A 21,786-nucleotide genomic window follows, 5' to 3' on the forward strand; every position below is an offset into this window, starting at 1 on the left:
TCCCATGGACTTTTCTTGTCAGAAGCCCTCTGGAAAGGTTACATATAGTGACCACATGACTCTGGGACAATGTAATTGTCACAAATACATATCAGTTGCCAAGCACCCAAGTTTTGATCACATGAGCATGGGGATGTTGCAATGATGATAAATATGAAAGAACTGGTCATAAGTCACTTTTTTCAGTGCTGTTGTAACTTCAAACTATCATTAAATAAATAATTGTAAATCAAGGCCTGTCTGTAATTAGGAAGTAATATTTGGATTGTAATGATCAATGAAAATACTGTACAGGATCTTTTATTGCATACCTGGTGTGCTACCTCATGAGCAACAACTCGGCAAATCTGTGTTTTATATGATATAGATTCATCTTCTGGATCATTCAATAAGGATGTTTCATAGAAAGTCATTAGTCCCCAGTTTTCCATTGCACCATTATCCATAAGAGGTACTGCAACCAAATCTAATGGAATTTGAATTTTAAAAGAGTCACTTTAACAATTTAATTCTTAACATGATTACATACTGTAAATCCTTTTTAATAGCACAAGATACTCAGGACTAATATCATTCATTTAAACCTACAAATGCTACTTTCATGTAATTTAGCAAATTTCTATTTCAAATATATTTTATAATCTCTAGCAAGATTCACATATTATGCTAAGTGAGTATGAGTGAGTTGTTCAACAATGGCTTGGGGGCTCATCACACATAGTGGTAAACCACAAAACAAGATTTATATAAACCACAAGGCTAGGCCCACACATAGTTCTAAGTCAAAATCAAACTAAATTAAGAACTTAGGAGAATGTCTTACATGCATTCATTCACACAAGAGAGCCTGAAATTACTGATTCTCTCAGTGGTGTTTCAACCCAAAACCTGCCTAGGCCTTTTCAGGAATGCCAAATATCCAATCTGGGACTGAAACTTACATACCCACAAAGTATATACAGTACTCTACATCTGATAATACAGCATTATTCATTTATAACAGTCTAAAATAACCCCTGTTGAATGAATACAGGGAATACCAAATTTAGAAACTTCTTCAAAATTTATATCTATATGTTGCCTTACCATTTTTGCTAACCTTGACACAATCTTGAATATCTGTTTGAGTACTAGCAGAGTACAATACTGAACCTAAATCATATATTCCAGTTTTTTAAACTGAGGAATAAATTTCAGAAAAGGAATTCAGTATTGCTCTGTGAATGTTCCTATTAATTCCATTCTTAATCTAACTTCTTAGATGATTTTGTACTATTATCTTTTTTTTGTACTATATATATCTGCATAAGGCTGTAAAAAGCTTCAGTACATTTTTAAGCTGCATTCTAAAAAGGTTAGGTGATCAAACATGGCTTTCCCTGGCTTCTCTTTCTCTGCTATAGAGAGAGCATTCCATTCTAGGAAAGATTTTTGTGCCACTACTGGCACAAAATAACAAACTACCTTGGTTTGTTAATAGTATTTCCATTTTAAGTGTTACTTTTTCAATTAATGAATTGTAATTATGAAAATATCAGCCATTCTTTTATATACACAGTGCGACGTTTTTTCCTAGACTGTCATTTTCAAATCAACTTTCAGTTCCATCTCAGTCTTGTCTGGTGAAAATTGTTCCTCTTCCATAACACCTTTTAAACACGAACTAGCTATAGTGTCAGAGACTCTTAAAAGTAACTGGATATTACTGATCTCTGTTCCTCACCAGCTTTCTTTGCTTTCCACTGCCTTCACCACTCAACTTACAACAACAATTGAGCCCAAACCACTACACTGTTGAATTTGCAGCATATTACCAAGGTGAAAAGGCAAATGAGTTTGGTTGCTTTCTTCAGCAAGAAAACAAAAGGAGAACCAAAAGAGTCACAACCACAACCATTGGAGTCTGAGGATAGCGGTATATCTTTTTTTAATACTTAGTCATTAGGGCAAAGAAGTGTTGAGTTGGCCTTGCGCAATTCTCTGAAGCCCTCCTTGTAGCTCCCTGTAGCTCCCCAGGCCTCGCCCAGCCCTCCACGTAGCTGCCCGAGCCTCACATTGCTCTCCTCATAGCTGCCTGGGCCTCGCCTTGCCCTCCCCGTAGCTCCTTGTACCTGCCTGGGCCTTGCCTTGCCCTCCCTGTAACTCTTTGTAGCTGCCTCGGGCTCACCTTGTCCTCCTCGTAGCTGCCCAAGCCTCGCCTTGCCCTCCCCATAGCTCCACGTAGCTACCCAAGCCTCACATTGCCCTCCTCATAGCTGCCCGAGCCTTGCCTTGCCCTCCTCGTAGCTGCCCGGGCCTCACCTTGCCATCCTCGTAGCTGCCCTGGCCTCACCTTGCCCTCCCCGTAGCTCCTCATAGCTCCCCAAGCCTTGCCTTGCCCTCCCTGTAGCTTCTCGTAGCTGCCTGGGCCTCACCCAGTCCTCCTTGTAGCTGCCTGGGCCTTGCCCTGCCCTCTCCAGTGCTCCTCAGGCCTTGGAAACTGGCAAAAAACAGAAAACCTCAGTCACCTGACCACCAAGCCACACCCACAAATTAGGCTACGTTCACAGAACTTGTTGTTAGGAAATTTGAGTCCCATCCCTGCATAAAATGGAGACAATTACAGGAAGGTCTGATATTTCATCCCCATCTTTCAGCAGGGCCTTTCTTGATGAGCAGAACTGCAGTTGCTGCCCCATCTGGCCCTCTTTTAAACATTCTGGAAATATCAAAGTCCCACATATTTTGTGATACCCTATAGGTCCAACCTTTCTGGTTCAGTGGACTGTTAAGGAAGAGAGGGGAGAAGGAACAGTTTCATGCATACATTGCTTTCACAAATGCAGCTTAATGTGTGTGCACTAGCTCATAATTTCCACAACCCAGTTCCCCAGAGACTGCAGCCTGGAACTGAGCCACAGATCACGGTTTGGGGATCTCTTTCATAGGCAATTTTGTATTGTCTGTTTAAAAACCTTTTGTATGATCTATTGCAGGGGTGTCAAACTCAGGGCCCACAGGCTGGATCTTGGGGGGCCTCCACATGGCCCATTTTTGACTGGCAGATGGTGCTGGAGTCCAGAAAAGCCAAAATGGGCCACATGGAGGCCTCCATGCGGCCTGCTTTTGGCCAGCAGAGTGCTGCTGGAGGCCATGGAGGGTGAAAACAAGAGCAGGGTACTGCCGGAGGCATTTGTCCCATCTCCCCCCTGCTCCCTCCCTCCTGCCGGCCCACGGAGAACTACAATGGTGATCTGGCCTTCGAAGAAATCCAGTTTGACACCCTGATCTATTGTAAGTCATTCTAGCCATTTTTTAAACAGAAAAGCAAGGCAATAAATATTCCAAATACAATATAATTAATGATATGCATCAAAAAATTAATAGTCAAAGAACCAATGACTTTCTGAACAATAGTAATTCAGACTTTTAACATTATAAATTACTAAATTAAGGCCAGAAATAAGATAAAACAGTATTTTTGATTGTCTTTTAAACATTTTTAAAAGTTAACAAGCTAGCATACCTGTTTTTGAAAGAGGATAACTGATGTTTAGTAAGTCTTCCATAAATGAAAATATTGGCCCTGTGATATTTAAAGCATAATTAGCAAATCCTTTTTTAATTGCATCCTTCCGAGCCCAAATACGTATCTATTAGAAAGAAGTATTATTTCAGATAATAAGAATCAAGCCCATAATTAGCTTATCTTTTCCTTTAGTGTATCTGTTTTATAGAATACACATATCTTCTAAAACCTTTTAGTTTTGTCATAGTCAGCCAGATGTTTAGACTAGATTTGGCTTTTTTATCCACCTATTATTATTATTTGGTTACCGTTGCAGTTTCCTTAACTATTGTGAGCTACCCAGAATTGTTGGGAGTCAGAATGCATGCAAATTTGATAAATATATAAATATAAATGAATAAAGACAAACGTTGATTGGTTTCACTAACATAGTAAGTTACATATTAAGGTTTGCAAACCACAATGGCTGACCTCATGCAGTATTTAAAATCGGGATACTCACATTTTAACTTAGAACAACACATGACAACACATGTCTACTGTAATTCTATGCTGCTCAATTGCAAAAAAATTCTGAGTGGCTCAAAATAATACAAAAAGAATAACAAGGACATTTTTTAAAAAAGTCCCCAAATCAGTAACAACTATTGCTGCCTTCTACAGAGAGAAGACTTACTACACTATCAAACCCCAAAGCTTATTGGAACTATCAGGCCATAGTGGTTTTCCTGAATGCTAATTGGGTTGGAGCTTACCTTCACTGTTCCAAAGAAGAGAACAGCAATAGAAAAGGTATGACCTCATGGTCCTTAGTGATGGCAACCCCATGTGGATGGGGTTCAAAAGTGCTTTTTCCACTAGACTTTATTGCATAGAAAGAAACCCCTAGGAGACAGCAGTCTTGCAATTATATAGGTCTCAAACAATGCAAGGTTTTTAAGATAAGCTCTGATACTGCTTGAATTGCACTGGAAACCAAACAACAATCAATGTGATGATGGTCTCATTCAATGAAATCAAGAGGCATTTCTAATTAACTACTCAGGCTGTTCCATTTGGACCAACTTCTAGCAGATTCTTCAAGCACAATCTCAAGCATAGCAAATTGCAGTAGCCCAACTGAATTGTAAGGCATAAGTAATTTTATTTACTGAATGAACTATAAGAAGGTGGATTCAGCCAACTCTCTGAACCATAAAGACCTTTTACAAAGGGTTGAGATACAATAACAGATCTTCATGGGGTAAGGCCTGAAGGACTGTTTACGCCAACAGTTTTTCCCATCTGGTACAATCAAGTGGGATAGGTAAACTGCAAGTCCCACTGATTAAACTGAGGCATCTTACAGAACCCAGCAAGTGTGCTTTTTCTCTTGAAGTGCCAGCTCTCCAGAACACTATCCTCCCCAGAGATTTGTATGTCTTAACCCTTACGATATTTAAAAAAACTGTAAAAACATGATTGTATCAAACTAAATGTTAGTTTAACACAAAGCATGATTCCAGTTTAAGCATGGGTAAAAATCAGGTTTGCATCCAATCATATTTAATCTGGCAAGACAACTCTGGATTTAATCATTAAGAAAAATAAGCACTTGCTCAGAGACCAAAGGAAGGAGAGGCATTACAGTTTTTCCTCTGGCTATGATACTTTTAACTCTTTCACGGCCACACTCTAGTTCAGGAAAAAAATATAATTATCCTTATTTGCTGTGTTCAACTTTAATCTGCATTGTTAAAAAATGTTTTACACAGGGTCTAAAAAAGGTTTAAACATTTGTTTTGAAAGTGTTGTCTGACAACATGTTTGTTTCCGTCTCTTGGCTTGAAAGTGGGGCAACATTGGTGAGCCAGGCTTAGGGCATCATCATCATAGCTCTTGAAGTTGCCATAGTTGCCAACCCCTGTTTTAGAGGCTGGTACTTTGCTTTACCTATTCATTTATTACTTCATTTAGTCATTTATTCCATTTCTTAAAACTGTAGAAATGATAGTAGATTTTAGAAGAAGCCCTCCTACACTACCACTACAATATTAGATAACACAGTATCAACAATAGAGACCTTCATGTTTCTGGCTTCTATAATATCTCAAGACTTAAAATGGACAACTATCATAAAAAACATCATCAAAAAAGCACAACAAAGAATGTTCTTCCTGTGCCAACTCAGAAAGCTCAGGCTGCTGATACAGTTCTACAGAGGAATTATTGAGTCTTGTCATCTGCATTTCTACAGTATAACTGTCTGGTTTGGCATTGCAACCACCAAGGCAAACTCAGACTTCTCTCATGTAGGACATGAACTGTTTCAACTTCTACTCTCAAAAACATGCTATGGGGCACTGCATGTCAGAACAACTAGACACAAGGACAATTTTTCCCCCATGCCATCATTCTGCTAAACAACTAATTCCCACAACACTGTCAAACTATGTAAAAAGGCAGTATTACCATCATTATTCTCATCTTCCCTATTATCTATATCCTTAGCTTCTTATGACTATAATTTTGTTGCTTATCACTATTGTTTCATTTACATTGAGAGTTTATGCACCGGAAACAAATTCCTTGTATATCTAATCACATTTGGCCAATAAAGAATTATGTTCTGTTCTGTTCTATTCTAATGTTTTGTATAAAGGGGAAAATTCAAGAATACTTTTGTGCACACAGTTGCATTATACTTTTCACTGATCTAAGTTACTGAATCAATTAAATTTTGGAATGTCCAGTGTAACACAAAACAATCACAAAATGCAAACACATACTCATAGTATAATGTAATCTCAAGAGCTTTATTACCTGATTGCCTCTTTCAGTTGTGGTAACATAATCAAACTTACAGACCACAAAAGCAGTGATATACGTAGACATTTTCAGGGTTGTTTCAAATGTTGTGATAGTCCAGTTAATTGGTATGGTTTCGTTCATCAGTGCACTCAGTGCACTGTCATTCACATCTTTATACTCAGATATATCTATTTAAAAAATAAAAAGCAATCCAAATATATGTTAGGGTTTTTTTTTATATACCTTCAAGTCACTTTTTGGCTCCCGGTGACTCCCTGGATATGTCCCCAACTGCTGCATTTTGCAAGGTTTTTCAGAAGTGGTTTACCATGGTCTTCTTCCCAGGGCTGAGAAAAAGTAACTTTCCCAAAGTCACCCATCTGGTTTTACATCTAGAATTTGTCTTTTAGTTTCTAACCTGATGCCTTATCTCTACGCCAAAGTGATTCTTATGTTAGCTACATATAATACATAAAATACTTCCTAAATAAATGGTGTAGTTTATTACTTTCCATATATTTCATTTTGCATTGCATAATTAAGGAATCCATAGCCCTTGTCAGGGCTCCACTTCCAACAATCCCAAAATCATGGTTATCAACTTCAGCAACAGAGATTTTCAGCAGTTATGGAAGCGGGGAGGTAAAACATATTTTTAAAATAAAGTCAAGTTAAAAGTAATGGGCCGAAATCAATGGTGGTATGCTACTGGTTCGGCCTGGTTCACCCAAACCGGTAGCAAAAATTCCTACCAGTTCAGCTGAACGGGTAGTAAAAAAAGCCTTCAACGATCAGCTGAGAGGAGAAAGAAGAGAAAAGTGCAGGATCAGTCCTCCCATCTGCCTCTGTGCTGTTCTCTTCTTTATCCTCTCAGCTGATTGGTGCTGCAGGCCTCAGCTGGTGTGTGGAAAGCTGCGTGGCACGTTAGGTGCATGTGTGTGCACACTCGTGGTCACCGAATGGTAGTGGACCAGGTAGGATCCCACTGCTGGCTGAAATACCTTAAAATTTCAAAAGCCCAGTAATACAACTACAAAAAAGTGGCCTGCTTCTATCATACTGCATACTGATGGGAAAGATAGGCACAATATATCTGCTTGTGCCAATAATACACCAATACTCTTTTTTTTTCAGAGCAGAGAAGATTTAAAATTGAAATCCACTCCTTAGGATAATTCATAGTCTCTTCAAACTCTGCAATGCAATTCATAACCTCCTTCATAAACACATTTCTCCAAGACAGTCACACAGGGGTGGGATCTGACAGGGTTAACTACCAGTTCGGTCATTTATGAGGTTCAGTGATTTACGATGTGTTTCTCTGCACGCTGCCAGTGCTCGCCTATAAATCGTCATCAGCATGCTGCATTCAGAGAAGCAGCCTTTCAAAAAGCCCCTTTTTCCTGCTTTTTTAACTGCAGCTGTGCCTCACACGGCAGCTGGAGTTGAAAAAAATCAGGAAATAAAGATCAGGTAAGAGCAAAAACATCAGCAGTCATAGAACTGGTTCGATGTCTGCTGCTCTTCAGAGCTACTGGTTCTACAAAGGTGGACAGAACCAGTAGAAACCCACCCCTGCAGTCACATTGATATAAAGGTTACATAGGTAAGTTGTAACATATGTAGGTAAGGTTACATTCCAATCTGCCATCAGCTATGGAACTTCACTAGGTGATTCTGCGATCAATCACTCTCTCTCACCCAACCTCATAGTTGATGTGGTAAGAATATAAAAGCAGACTTCCCTATCTCCATCTCTCATGAAAGCAACCTTCATCTTCTTAGGGGGAAAAAGCAAAGTTTTCTGGAATATACAGCCAACTTGGAGCATCTGCAAAAGATGCTAGTGAATTCAGAATCATATATGAAAGTGCTTCCTGTGTTGTAGATAGTGTGTAAAGCGTGTGTGAAGCTAAACAGATGGGCTTGATTAGTACTTGGATGGGAGATGATCAGGATTTTCCATAACTATAGTCCAAACTTGGAAGTAGAAAAAACATTACAGAAGAATTACTGTACAATGTTAACACTTCCCTATTGATACTAAGAAAGTTACAAAATTGTGTATTCATGAAACAAGCAGGCGTTGTACTCAGTTTCAAATAAGACAGTGCTTATATTAAATATTTTCTTACCTAAAGCTGGCATATTGGAAAGTGCAACATAGCTGGGATGGTGAACAATGCTGATATTAAAGGTCGCTTTCATTGCAGGTTCATCAAAACACGGATAAACAGATCTTGCAGCTGTTGGTTGTAGCTGTGAAACAACCATCCACCTAATTAGAGTACAAATAGAAATAAGTTGAATCATTTTAAAACAGTCGTGCAAGCAAAACCAGATATTTTCATAGATACCTTCAAGGTGATACTGCTCTAATCCAATCCAGTAGCCAATGAAGTTATACACACATAGCCTTAAATCCTTGATGTCATGATAAAATGATACATGGGACATTAACATCACAATATACAAGAAACTTACAGATTGCCATCCATACCTACTTTGGTTTCACCTTCCATTCAGTACAAATCACCTAATCTACCATCTATAATCAGACTTTACACTACAACCACATTTGTTCTCACTCACTTAACTGAGATGATCAATGATGAAATTAAACCAAGCATTCAGTAGACTGAGTTACCCACCATTAAGTCCAATAGACAAAACAGTCAAGCCAGATAATTCCCAGGGAGGAGATAGCAATAGCAATAGCACTTAGACATATACCACTTCATAGTGCTTTACACTCCTCTTTAAGAGGTTTTTACAAAGCCATATTGCCCCCAACAATCTGGGTCCTCATTTTACCAACCTTGGAAGGATGGAAGGCTGAGTCAACCTTAATATTAAAAGACAGATCACAAAAACAGAACAGCAAAACACCACTGATGATCACCTATCACAACTCAAGGCATTCAAATTCATGATTACACTACAGGCAATACTGAAAGCTTTCTCAGTCAATGGGTGGTAGAACCATGCTTGAAGCAGATCCTCATAAGCAACAAGGAACAACAGGAGAATGATGCATGGATTGGAATCAAAGACTGCAAGAAACCCAGATATCTACTATGCCCTTACATCTACACCAACAGCATGATCACAGGCCCCAGCAACCATATATCTGTTAGAGGTGCCTTCACATGCTCTTCCTCCAAGTTGATACATGCTATCATCTGCCAGCAATGGGCCTTAGGATTCAACGTAAGACAGACCAGATTTTGCACTAAAGATCTAATGAACACAAGCTTGACAACAAGATTCAGAGCAAGGGTAAAGCAAAACTTGTTGTAATGATGAGGCAGCCGAGTTGTTTTATCATGAACAACTGAATTATGATGGTGATCTTTATTGGAGTATAGTCTTGCATTTATATACATTTTTAGTTATCCTCCATCATTGGTTAACTTTGGTTACTGTTTAGTACAGTAATCCATACAATTAATTATCTAGTTAAAGTCTAACATATGTCTACTTCCCCTCTCTAATCCTCCTTTATCCATAGATTAGTGACTTTGTTTGCTTGAGTTGTATTCACTTGGAAACATTCTTTATCTGAGGTTTGCCATCCGAGATTGGAATATTCCTGCAATTACAACTCTACAAAAACTGGAGTATTTCAACATTCCAGGATACTCCATATTAGATCTCAAAGTCTAGAAAAGTGAGGCTTTTACAATATTGTTAACCAAGAAACTGAAAAGGCATAGAACACAATGGATGTTTTTCATACAATTATTAATTGATAAGGTATCTGTAATCTGTCTCACATTTACTCTGCATAAACAACCTATTTTCCTTTCTGTTCCCCCAATTCCCCACTTTGCCTCAAATGAATCCTATATCAGTCTAGCAGTTCTGTGCATCTGATGAAGTAAACAGCAGGTCACAAAACCTTATGCCTTTTTAATAGAAAGCGTAGTCAGAAATGTCATTTCAGGTTTATGTTTTGCTTTGTTTATTTTTTCTTATTTCACTGTTATAAAGTTTTGTTTTATGTTCTTAAGTTTACCTTGGCTGTTTTAAATTTAAATCTGCTGTGTAAGCCTCTGAGAGAAGCATTGTTTGTGGCAGTGAACAAATGCATTCCATAATTATTAGAATAATCTAATATGCTTTTCTTTTATACCTCAGAAGATATTAAGTATGTGTATATCTTATTTGGGGGGACTGTAGGAGAAGAGCTATATTAGTCTATGGTGGCAAAAATTTGGAAATCCGGTCAGAAATTTCATTGTAGATTTTATACCAGCCAAAGGCTTTTATCTGTTGTATCAGAAACCATGAATCTAGAAGGACCCTCAACTTATAAGCCTATTCCTTCAAAGTGGTGCCTTCCTGCTTCCTTTCCTGCCTATCTAGAGGAAGGAACTCTCATAGGACTTAGTGGAGAACATTGGTGGAGAAACTGCATCTAGCTTGGCACTGTTCAGGTTCAGCCTGTTCTGTCCCACATTGAAGATGGGAACACACCTGTCCCCCCCAATTTGCCACTTCAAGTCTAATTTACCACCCAAAGAAATGAACATATTCCAAATAAAGGCTTCATGTTCCACAATTTTGAAGACTCTACAGGTAGATGGCATGAAACATTATACAAATAAAATATATGGGGAGTTACCAGTCAGCCTGCTGAAACACTGTATTGCACAATGCACATGCCAATGTATTTGGCATTATGAATGCTATTTTTCAGAGCACATTTGTTAACCTTTAGCGTAACTAAAAATTCTTCTAAAGAAATGAAGCGTCCTTCTTGGTTTCAGAAATGCTACTTCTTTTGGGGTGAATGGAAAGCTGAGGTGCTTCGAAGCTTATGGACTCAGGCTAAATATACCTACTTGTTTTGTTTAGGTCAAAATCCTCACTTTTCAATCTTAATTACAATACAAAAAGTAGGAAAATGTAACCAAGGGCAAAGATTTAAAAACAACAACAACATGCAGAGTCTTTTAAACAGGCCCAAGTTTTTCATTCTTATTTTTACTTTCTCTTTAGTCATAAATGACATACATACATGTTATGACTCCCCTTCAAAATTCAAACGAACAAAACAGAAAGCAGCTGTTTCTCAATTAAATCAAACGGAAAGAAGTCTTACAAGATAACGGCTGGCAGAAACCACAGCATAAATCTTTACTCTGTCCGGCAAACCAGTCCTGGCAATAAATCCTCAGCCTCAGAGCTCTTTGCTGTAACGTCCTCACTCAAATAGTTATTTTGTTCCTGGCGAAATGTACCAGCCCAGCTGTGTCCTTTTATACTCATTAAGGCAACGTGCTAATTTACTGACTTGCTCTTCTCATTCGCTCCAGCTGATTTTGCCTTTTCAACCGTCTTCTATTTTTTACATTTAACCACAAATTTTCCAAGTTCTCATCTCCACTAGAAGACTCTCTCAAAACTTCCCTGTCAGCCATTCCCAGCTGTTGATCAGATAAGGAACCAGAGGAGGTCAAAGGTCCTGACAATTCTAATACATCAGGTCTGTCGTCCTTTGTCACGTCCCCCTCCTCATCCTGGTTATCAGTCCAATCAGTAAGCCAGGCCGGTTCATATTGTTCTGCCATAAACTCTTCACTTGAACTCATATCAATCACAGGAGCTGAATCCAAGCCCAGAGCCACAACACATACATATATACACACACACCCAGATTTATGGATAAAGATGTTGTGGAAATTTGCCAAAGAAAGGAGTACACCAATTGCAACTTTATTCTTTCCAAAAAAGAGGGACATCCCCCTCCCCCAACCAAAAGAAGAGATTCTTTGGGATTGAGAGGTGGGAAATCTAGATCTGATTCATAAACAAGATTTAGGGAAGCTTTGTGTTAAACAAAGGTTGTTGTTTTTTTTAAAGTTATTTTGCTATTGTAAAACCAAAGCCAACAAGACAGACCAGCTGAGAGTTCCATTGTTAAGGAGGAGGATGGAACGATGTAACATGGAGATAAGCAGGCAACTGGTGTACTGGATGAATGAATGCCTGGGGTTTCTCAACTTATTAGCAAAGTTTCCTCATTGAGGCTGCCCCCCTACATCCTCACCCCCACAAATCTGCATGTGAAGAGATTAGGACTTCCTCATGGTTTTTGCTGCAACAGCATTAAAAAGGCTTTGAGGGCAGCAGAAACTTCACTGTTCATGCAGCACTCAAGCTGATCTTATTTTATCTGTGCAAGTGGGAGAGCAAGGGGAAGGGAAGGTGGAGAGAATTTCTAGCTTTCATTTCATTATTTTTCCACTAGAATATATTCCATATGCCTTATGGTTCGTGTTATAGTTTAAGTTTGCCCAGTTTTAAATGTACCTTAATGGGCGGCGTGACAAATTCGTATATATAAAAACTCTAGAAAAAGTACAGAGAAGAGCAACCAGGATGATTAGGGGACTGGAGACTAAAACATACAAAGAACGGTTACAGGAACTGGGCTTGGCTAGTCTAGTAAAGAGAAGGACCAGGGGAGACATGATAGCAGTCTTCCAATATTTGAGGGGCTGCCACAGAGAGGAAAGGGTCAAGCTATTTTCTAAAGCGCCTGTAGGCCAGTCAAGGAAGAATGGATGGAAACTGAACAAGGAGAGATTTAACCTGGAAATAAGGAGAAACTTTCTGACAGTGAGAACAATCAACCAATGTAACAGCTTGGCCTCAGAAGTTGTGGGAGCGCCATCACTTGAGACTTTCGAGAAGAGATTGGACTGCCATTTGTCAGAAATGGTGTAGGGTCTCCTGCTTGGGTGGGTGGGTTGGACTAAATGACCTACAAGGTCCCTTCCAACTCTGATACCAAACTCTGTTATATGGGAAGTTACTTGTATTCATCTGGAGTTCTGAAGCTTTGCATCATAACGCATGGAGGTTTTACTGATTAAATTACAGTAGGAATGGCAGGTTGGTAAACTATAATTAATATTTTACATGCCACACACCATGGCAATTATGTTTTACATGATTAAGCTCTTTTCAGAGCAATTTTAAATATATAAGTATTATGCTATAAATATTATGCTTAATGTCCCTGGGTAGGAATCTCCCAGACTGTGTTTGATTTTGGTATAAAATTGTAATACACCCAGAAAGTGTAGTTTGTAAACCATGATTTATTAGAGGAGCCCTGGAAACCCCCATCTTGATGTGGAAAACATTATCAAACTATGATGTAGATAGTCTCTCTCTCTCTCTCTCTCTCTCCTTCTCTCCTTCTCTCTCTCCTTTTCTCTCTTTCCCTCTTCCTTCTTTCTCTCTCTTTAAGGAATTCCCAAAAGCTCCTTCAAAACACCAACTCCCTTCCACATACTGTATGCAATTTGATTTTATCTACATTGTGGTTCTCAGTTTGTGGGGGGTAGTTAGTACAGGTAGGTAGTCCTCTCTTAACTCCCACATTTGAGACCAGCAAGTAGGTTGCTTGATGACATGGTCATTAAGTGAAACAACACATGAACATAATTTTCATATTTTACTGCCAGCTTCTTCATTGATTCCGCTTCTGAGAAGCTGTGAAGGTCGCAAGTGGCAATCGTATGACTGCAAGATGCTGCAATGGTGCTAAATGCCTGCCAGTTAGGAAGCATTCAAAGCTCAATCATATGAACTTAGGGATGCTGCAACAATTGTACCTTTATCAGCACCGTTACAAACATGTCAAACAGGGTAGTTGTTAAATAGGGAGTACCTGCATTACTTCTGGATGCAAAAAAAAAAGTTATCCATTTTTATTTTATGTATTAGCACCACATAGGAATCCAGACAATTGCACATTAGTCAACACAGCATGCTCAATCCATCAATACTTAGCAGAAATATATGAGCCCCACCTATAATACTTCACAATTTCTATTTGTTCAAGGAAATAAAAAGTGAGCCTGGTCCAACCTAGTGTTTTCCAGATGTGTTAGATGACAATTCCAGGAAAGAATAACCACACAAGTCAGAGAGAGTGCCAGGATAGGAAAGAGTGCATTAGTTATTAGCATGTTTCAAAACACACTGCTATTTGAACAGTAAACATACTGCCAAATGAGGAGAGGAGCCGACCTTATGTCTCACTTGCTCAGAAGATAAAACAACATGGATTGTCAAGGGCATTATACAAAAAGAAAGGTGCTTTGTTTTAATTTCAACAAGTTTTCAAATAAAAGAATGCTCGCCTTGTGAAAATAAATAACAAACATCTTGACTTCAGCTTTGATGCATCTTGCAAAATGTTACTGCTCATTTTGGCCTCCTTTCCTACTAACAGATCCATCCCAGATTGTAATTTGCTACAACCTCTCTTGTCTTTTTTTATCATTCTATCGAAAATTATTCCGAAGCGTTATCTGTGATGTTTCCAGCTTTACAAGTTTGTTTCCTCCAGCCCTGTTTTTGCATGCAATTCTTACAAGTTATTTTAACATTCCTTCTTCTTTTTAAACAAAGTAGTGATTAAGGTGCTGGCCTAGAAACCAAGAGATGAGTTCTAGTCACATTTTAGGCTTGAAAAAATGACTGATGACCACTCACTTTCTCTCAGCTCAACCCACTTCTCAGGTTCTTGTTGTGGGGGAACTAAGAGGAGGAAGGAATATTAGATAAGTTCTTCACCTTGAATTCCTTATAAAGTAATAAAGACAGGATAAAAATCTAACAAAATAAATAAATAATTTGTGAGAATGACATTCCTTCTAAAGGAGAAGGGGTGCTGACTGCCTTGTCACATGCATTACACTACTGAATTTATTTCATTTTCTTTACTTTGTGGTTTATTCCTCAATGATGACGTAGCCTGTGAAATTCTTACCTGTCTCACATGCCAGGGTTATGTGGGAAAACATCAGGTAAAGGCATCCATATGGCTGACAGGCAATGACAGCAGAAATCACTAAGCAGTTACATTAGGACCGAAAGATGGAGGCATCATTGTGCAAAAAACCAGAGGATCTCAGGGAGAAGAGAGCTGAGACATCCACCTTTCAATCCTACTGGCACAATCTAGTCAACTACAGAAAGGTAAGAAAGTCATCCATGCCTCTTTTATGCGCTCTTTCCATTGGAAATTTTGAGATTGTTCAAACTGACAGTACAAAAATTGCCCCAGTTCTACAATGCTGATGATCTTTTTGACAATCTTTTACTTTTTATCTAGACAAGTGCTAACAGGATTTAAAAAGCGAATTCAGGCGTGCCCATTTTTCCATTTAAACAGTTTTGCCAAACATTTCCCCAACTCACAATAAAATAGCACAATAAAATACTTGAGGGGGCTCATACAAAAATGGGGGGGGGGTTAATCTATTTTCCAAATCACCAAAAGGCACGACGCGAAACAATGGATGGAAACTAACCAAAGAGAGAAGCAACCTAGGACTAAAGAGACATTTCCTAAGTGAGAGCAATCAACCAATGGAATATTCATAAGTTGTGGTGCTCCATCACTAAAGGCTTTCGAAAAGAGACCATCTGAAATGATATAGGATCTTCTGTTTGAGCAGGGAGTTAGACTAGAAGACCTCTGAGGTCCCATTCCAACTCTATTATTCTATGTTCTCTATGTTCTAAACTGGGTGCTTCACAGCAGAAGCAATAAAGCTGGCTGGACCACACAGGCATTAAATTCGGGGCCTGTATGATTAAGCTGCACCATTGTTCCATCCTGTATCTTTCCCCCCAGGAAGAAACAATAAGTAGCTAACACAGCAGCCGCTATAAAAAGGTCTTGGGCAACTCCAGGGAGTATCAGCTGATCACAAACGTGTCACTTAATATCCTTTATAATTTAAAAACAGGTAATAATCTGGGTCAACCAGCTGGATACATTGTCACCAAACTTCATTTTATTCTATTTTGGAAGGAGAGCATCCTTTTTCTAAAAGGAATTGCTATTTATCTGCATGATACGGTGGCCTTAGAATAACTCCCTAGACGTGCCTTCTGTCTTTCTTTCCCGGACAGGATTCAAGGTCGTGACTTCTCCCCAGTCCTTATTCTACGCCTCCAAGCGGCATCCTTGGGAACAGGACCTACCTCTCCTCGCCTTCGTCCTCGTAAGTGTTCAGAAAGAGCCCGAGGCCGTGTGGCTGCGGCTGAATCTTCCCCTGAAACGCGAGCCGCAGCTCGTAGAGGCTGCCCGCTGTCAGGTTCTCCAACAGTTCGAGCACCAGGTACTGGTTCCAAGGGGCCGTCCAGACCTCCCCCAGCGGGATGCTGCGGGTGGAGTTGTCGGGCGTCTCCTCCAGCGGGCCCCACACTGAAGCGTCCCGGTAAGTCAGTTCGGCGCTGTGCAGGAGCACCGCGGAGGTGGCTTCGCGGCATCGCACCGTGATGTTCACTTGTCCCGAGTGCGTGCTGGGCTTGGGGAGGCCGGGCGCCAGGTGAGGCCAGAGCAGGAGCGAGTAGTGGATCGGCGTGACGTGCCGGGGCAAGCGCTGCTGGTCCCAGGGTCCCGGGGGCCGCGCCGCGGGCTCCGCGCTGGCGTTGACCCAGGGCGTCGTCGGAACGCCTGGGCTCAGAAGGCCCGGTTCCTCCGCTCTCCGCGCGCAACGCCCGAAGAGGATCGCCAGCACCAGGAGCGCCAAGAGCAAAGCGGCCAGGAGCAGCGCCAGCAGCAGCGCGGATTTCTTGCCCAGGTAGAAGCCCGAGCGCAGTTTGGCGCTCATGTTGACGCCCGGCTTCCTCTCCGCGGGCGGGGGGAAGAAAACAAACAACCAAAAGGGGAAGAGCTGCGCCTGAAGACGCGGGGAGCGAAATAAAAGCGGGAGGGGGAGGGAGGGAGGGAGGGAGGAGGGGTCGAGGTGGGGCGCCTCTTTCGGGAAACAGCCGAGAAAAGGGGAGGGGGGGGGAAGCGGGCGCCTCGGGGCCTCTTTAGAAACCCAGGACCGACGGCATCCTCGCCAATCACTTGGCCAATCCAAAGGACTCGGTGCGGTGCTGCTCAAGGCAAAAGCGGGCTCTCCAACTGCAGCCGAAAGGCTACATCCCGCTTCCAGACCGACATGGGCGAAGTGCTCGACAGCGCAAGTCCTGCCGCACCCATAGTCCCATCCCAACCTCTCGGTAGTACCAACCCCCGCCCGCCCCTCCTCCCGTCCCGGGTCCCCGGTTCTCCTATTTCTCCGGAAGACCGAAGCAGCTTTGGGGTTGCTGCTTTCCTTGGCTTGGAACCCAGCAGACTCCGGGGGAGGTTTCTCATCCGCCTCATCCTTCCTTTTCTTTGGAAAGGCCGGCAGCAGCAGGCCCCTTAAACCGGAGGGCAAGTGGCCGGACGGGAAAGAGAGAATGTACTTAACGGGTCACCTTGGGACTCTTCACGGAAGAGAAAGGGATGCTGGAGAAGTTTTGGTCCATGAAGGTCTAAACCAAGCTCTTATAAGACATATAAGACAGCTGCTACCAAACTCTAATCCGAACATTTGAGAACTTCTGCTTTATTATCAGAATTATGGAGACAGCAGGGATTAAAAAAACAACAACTCAGAACTTTGGGTAAAGAAAGTTTATCAAGAAGAGGTGAGGTATTATAGATTCCCCCCAAAAGAATATGTCCCTGCTAGGGAAATTGAAGGTGTAATATGACAAAGAATGTGACAACCAGGGTCTCTATAATTACTTTCTCCAACTGAATGCCTGATGGACTACTATTTGTATATTATGCAGCAGGCAGGGCCTCTGAACCTTGGCCAGAGCAATATAGAATAACAGTTGGAACAGTTGGAACAGTTGGCAGTTGAAATGCAGGTCGTTCAGTCCAACCCCCTGCTGAGCAGGAGAGTCTATTGTTCCAATATTAGCCTCTACCTAGGATTGAACTCACAGCCTCCTGATTGTGATACCTTCCTGAAAAGCAAACAAACATTACTTGGCTCTTCCTTTTTTCAAACTTTCTTCAGACCAGTGTCCTTCTTTCACTTCATTATGCTATACATGCTCCACCTACATTCAGCTGTTTACACATTCCACATCTTAAAGATTTTTAATTTAAACCTTCAGAACTCTACCATATCTCATAGCTTCCTTGGGTGTGATTTCGGCTATCAGTATGAGAAATAAAAGGGAAAGGGATATGGGATTTCCAAGGAATTTTTAATTGGAGGCTTTCCCCTCTAAATTAGTTACATCTGATTTTATTTGCATTATATTTAATAAATAAAATGAAGGGAAACTTATGCTAGCTAAAAGACTATCACTATTTTTTTGTACTCAGACATAATCAAACTGTAATCATTTAGAAGGGAAATGCCTTATGTTTAGCAAACCATTCTATCAGTGAAGTGGTGTTATACAACTACATCATTTCCCTAGTGTCTTATTCTAGTTGAACTCCCTCTCCATATAATACATACGTACATACATACATACATACATACATACATACATACAATTGGATGCAAAATACCCAATTGGATGATATATATTGCATCCAACTGGACACTGTGCTAAAAAAATAATCTCTTTTCACTTTTACCACAAGGTCTAGCAGGTATCATGTCTGGTGAATTTTTGAAGACGTTTCTTGGAAGAAAAGAGTTAAAAATGCATTAATGTCCAAATATTTTGTGCTTCACCCCAAAGTATGGCTATTTGTCAAACTGGCAATTAATCTATTAAATAGTCTGCATTCCAGGGCCACTTTCTGGCAGAACATCCAACCTTAGTCATTCCTGATTGCTTGATATTAAAGGGCCCTGCCTCTCCAGGCTAAAGACAGTTTAGTCCAGCATTTAATGTTGCACAGGGCCATTCATATGTATCAGGAAGGTCATCAGTTTATATCGAAGGGGTGATGATTCAAAGTGTTTTAGTTCTCTAAAGCTGACTTTTACTGGTCTGTGGTGTAATGACTTGAACTGTACACTGTGTACCAGTCATCATAGAATTATTCTAATCCAGATTATTCAACTTCTTGTTTGTAACAGCAGCAGCAACATCCATCACACTTCTGAAATCCTTTCCCGATCAGTCCCGTCCACTAAACATGCATATGTAATTTGAATTTCTTGTTATGTCCCTTTAATTTCAACATTTCCATTTGCTTATATTGAGCAGCATTCCCTATTTTAAGATTAATTCAACCAATGTGGAGAAATTATAGTAGAGCTTTCACTTTATCCAGCTTTTCTACCCCCATCATTTATAAACAGTTTAAAAATACCGGTCCCAACATGAATACTGAGGACTTCATTCTAGACATCCTTTCATTAAAAATCATTCAAACCTATTCTCCAACTCTTATTCTGTTCCCACTTGTAGTCCATGAAAGCTCTGACTGGGTCAGGAATCTTCGTTGAAGGATTTGGAAACTATAACTACAATGCCTAATATTGTTTTTAGTTGTATATTTAAACATTATGAGAAATCCAGATCATATTAGGATTCTTTTAATGTTTTCAAAGAAGTCTTCACATTCCAGCTGGGATGATTTAAAGACACTAAGAGAGATCCAAGACTAAAGTCAATACATCAATCCAAAAGGATTTAAATAGCCAGTAAAAATCTCAATTTATGGAGTGGTATCGAGACCCAAATACAACGCAATGGGTGAGTCCAATCCTTGCCACAGTTCCTGCCTACCTGGGATTATGTACTTAATGACAAAAGTAAATGAAAAATAGAACAGCAGGTTATTCTTCCTCTCAAAAACAATTTGGTGGACATGAATAATGAATTCAACCATTCTGGGAAAACAAAGCCCCCCTCCTCCCTTTTCTCCAGGGACTGTGTGGTATTCCCTGAGTTATTTTATCAGGAGAGTACTGGATAATTAATAAATCATGTGCTTCTACTCCATTGGGTAAGAGGTAAGAAGTAGACATGGCTGGGCTACAGAATCAAGAAGTGTTTAGGGGGTATATTTTTGTGCTATCGGACATGGATCGTGATTTATGTAATAATTTTTGGATTATTCACCTTCTTTTTCTTGGAGGCTTAGACAGGAAATGCAGGGCAACTGGTAGACTCTATTGAAAATGAAACTCAAGGTGCAGAAGACCAATTGGAAGACTTTGGTAACAAATGAGAAAAAGATGGGTTTTGGCATCTTGTTGCCAACTCAGCTCCATAAAGTTATTCTGGGCAAGAGGACACTTGGTCTCATCCAAGAATGGTATAAACATGCCATTTACAGATTATTAAGCATCGTCTCGTGATACAGAACCTATCCATAACTGGCCTCATATTATTTATTATTCATGGCACAACTGAAAAGAACTTGAAAGGACATTTTGACATGAATCAATCTAACCATTGCTCTTTGCATCTGTTAAAGAAGTTGCTTGTACTATTTTGCTAAGGATGAAAGTCATTTGTTAGGAATTCATTCTGTAAGAGAATTGTATACTTTTCTATCTGGTTTGTTGCCTCTGCAATTTGCTTCAGCTAGACACATCCTTGGAGTCAATTCCCATGAACATCCTGCTCAGTGGTGGGATTCAAATTTTTTTTTACTACCGGTACTGTGGGCACGGCTTGGTGGGCGTGGCAGGGGAAGGATACTGTAAAATCTCCAGTCAGAGGTGGTATTTGACGGTTCTCCAAACTACACAAAATTTCTGCTATCGGTTCGCCAGAACTGGTCAGAACCTGCTGAATACCAACTCTGATCCTGCTCCATAGATAAGGGGGGGCTGCCTAGGAGCATGAACAAACAAGGACAAGGGATACTGTGTAAAATAACGAAGTATGGACAGAGCACAGACAAAGAATGCTTCACGGATAACGAAGGGGAGGGCATGGGCAAGACATTGCCCACATTAATAATGAACCCTGTGTCTCTGATTGGATAAACTTTGTTTCCATCAGAGTAAAATGTACATAATACTCTGAGCCACTCTCGCAGGGTGTGGCTATTCCTTACATGCATTTTGTCTGTATGTTTAGGATATAGTATTCACCCAGACTTTTTGCTTTGGCCAAAGAATAAAAAGCTGTTATTTTTGCAAGCCTTGTCTCGAGTCTCACTCTTTGGCATCTCCATAGCTTGGGGAAACTGCTAGGACCTTACATTTTCTGGCGCCCGAACGTGGGGCTCAAAGGCTTCATTCCTTCGAGGTAGCTGCATTCAGCTCCTCACAAGCTGGACTCATTGAAGTTCAGTGGCCTTCACTATGGCAAACAAAAGAAACCAGCTGGGACCAGAGGCAAAGTCAAGAGCACTCCTTGAAAAATTTTATCCAGTGATTTTGACCTGGTCATTTGCTGGCAGGCTCCGATTCTGCCTACCCTGAATGCCCTAACCAAAGAGGTTTGCACCAAGAGTTGTAGAATTGTGCCCTCTAGGTGAGTAGATAATTTTATTAGAGGAGAGGTGGGGAGTGTTGCATGAATGGAAGAATGAGATAGAGGCATTCCTGATAAATGTTTGCTCCAGATAAAGTGTGTTTGTTGAATATTCTGGGGAAGGGTGGGGGGGTCCCAGCCCAACATACAAGGAGGGGTATTAGCTAGCCTCAATTCTGAAGGAAAGGAACCGGGAAATTCCTTAAGGACTGAGAAATAGGTAA

At 40.5% G+C, this 21,786-nt stretch overlaps 1 protein-coding gene across 4 annotated transcripts in view; it reads right to left on the minus strand.

The window, feature by feature from the left end:
- LVRN (laeverin) overlaps window positions 1-17,459 on the minus strand; it is a 41,584-nt gene extending 24,125 nt beyond the window's left edge. For 2 of the 4 annotated variants that reach the window (XR_015742234.1, XM_026720238.2), the window contains exons 1-5: window positions 16,316-17,292; window positions 8,434-8,576; window positions 6,311-6,486; window positions 3,506-3,632; window positions 312-466 (exon numbers count right to left, since the gene is read on the minus strand). Coding sequence is in view for 2 of the 4 variants with exons in the window: in XM_026720238.2 (XP_026576023.1) it covers window positions 312-466; window positions 3,506-3,632; window positions 6,311-6,486; window positions 8,434-8,576; window positions 16,316-16,947 (1,233 nt within the window). In the remaining 2 variants the exon portion in view is untranslated. Of the gene's footprint in view, window positions 1-311; window positions 467-3,505; window positions 3,633-6,310; window positions 6,487-8,433; window positions 8,577-16,315 lie in introns of all 4 variants that reach the window. The other 2 variants (XR_015742233.1, XM_026720231.2) reach the window with 2 other exon arrangements.
- Between the last annotated feature and the right edge of the window lie 4,327 nt (window positions 17,460-21,786).

This window comes from Pseudonaja textilis, chromosome 2, assembly GCF_049901715.1.
Source record: "Pseudonaja textilis isolate UNSWEBS1 chromosome 2, rPseTex1.2, whole genome shotgun sequence".
NCBI lineage: Eukaryota > Metazoa > Chordata > Lepidosauria > Squamata > Elapidae > Pseudonaja > Pseudonaja textilis.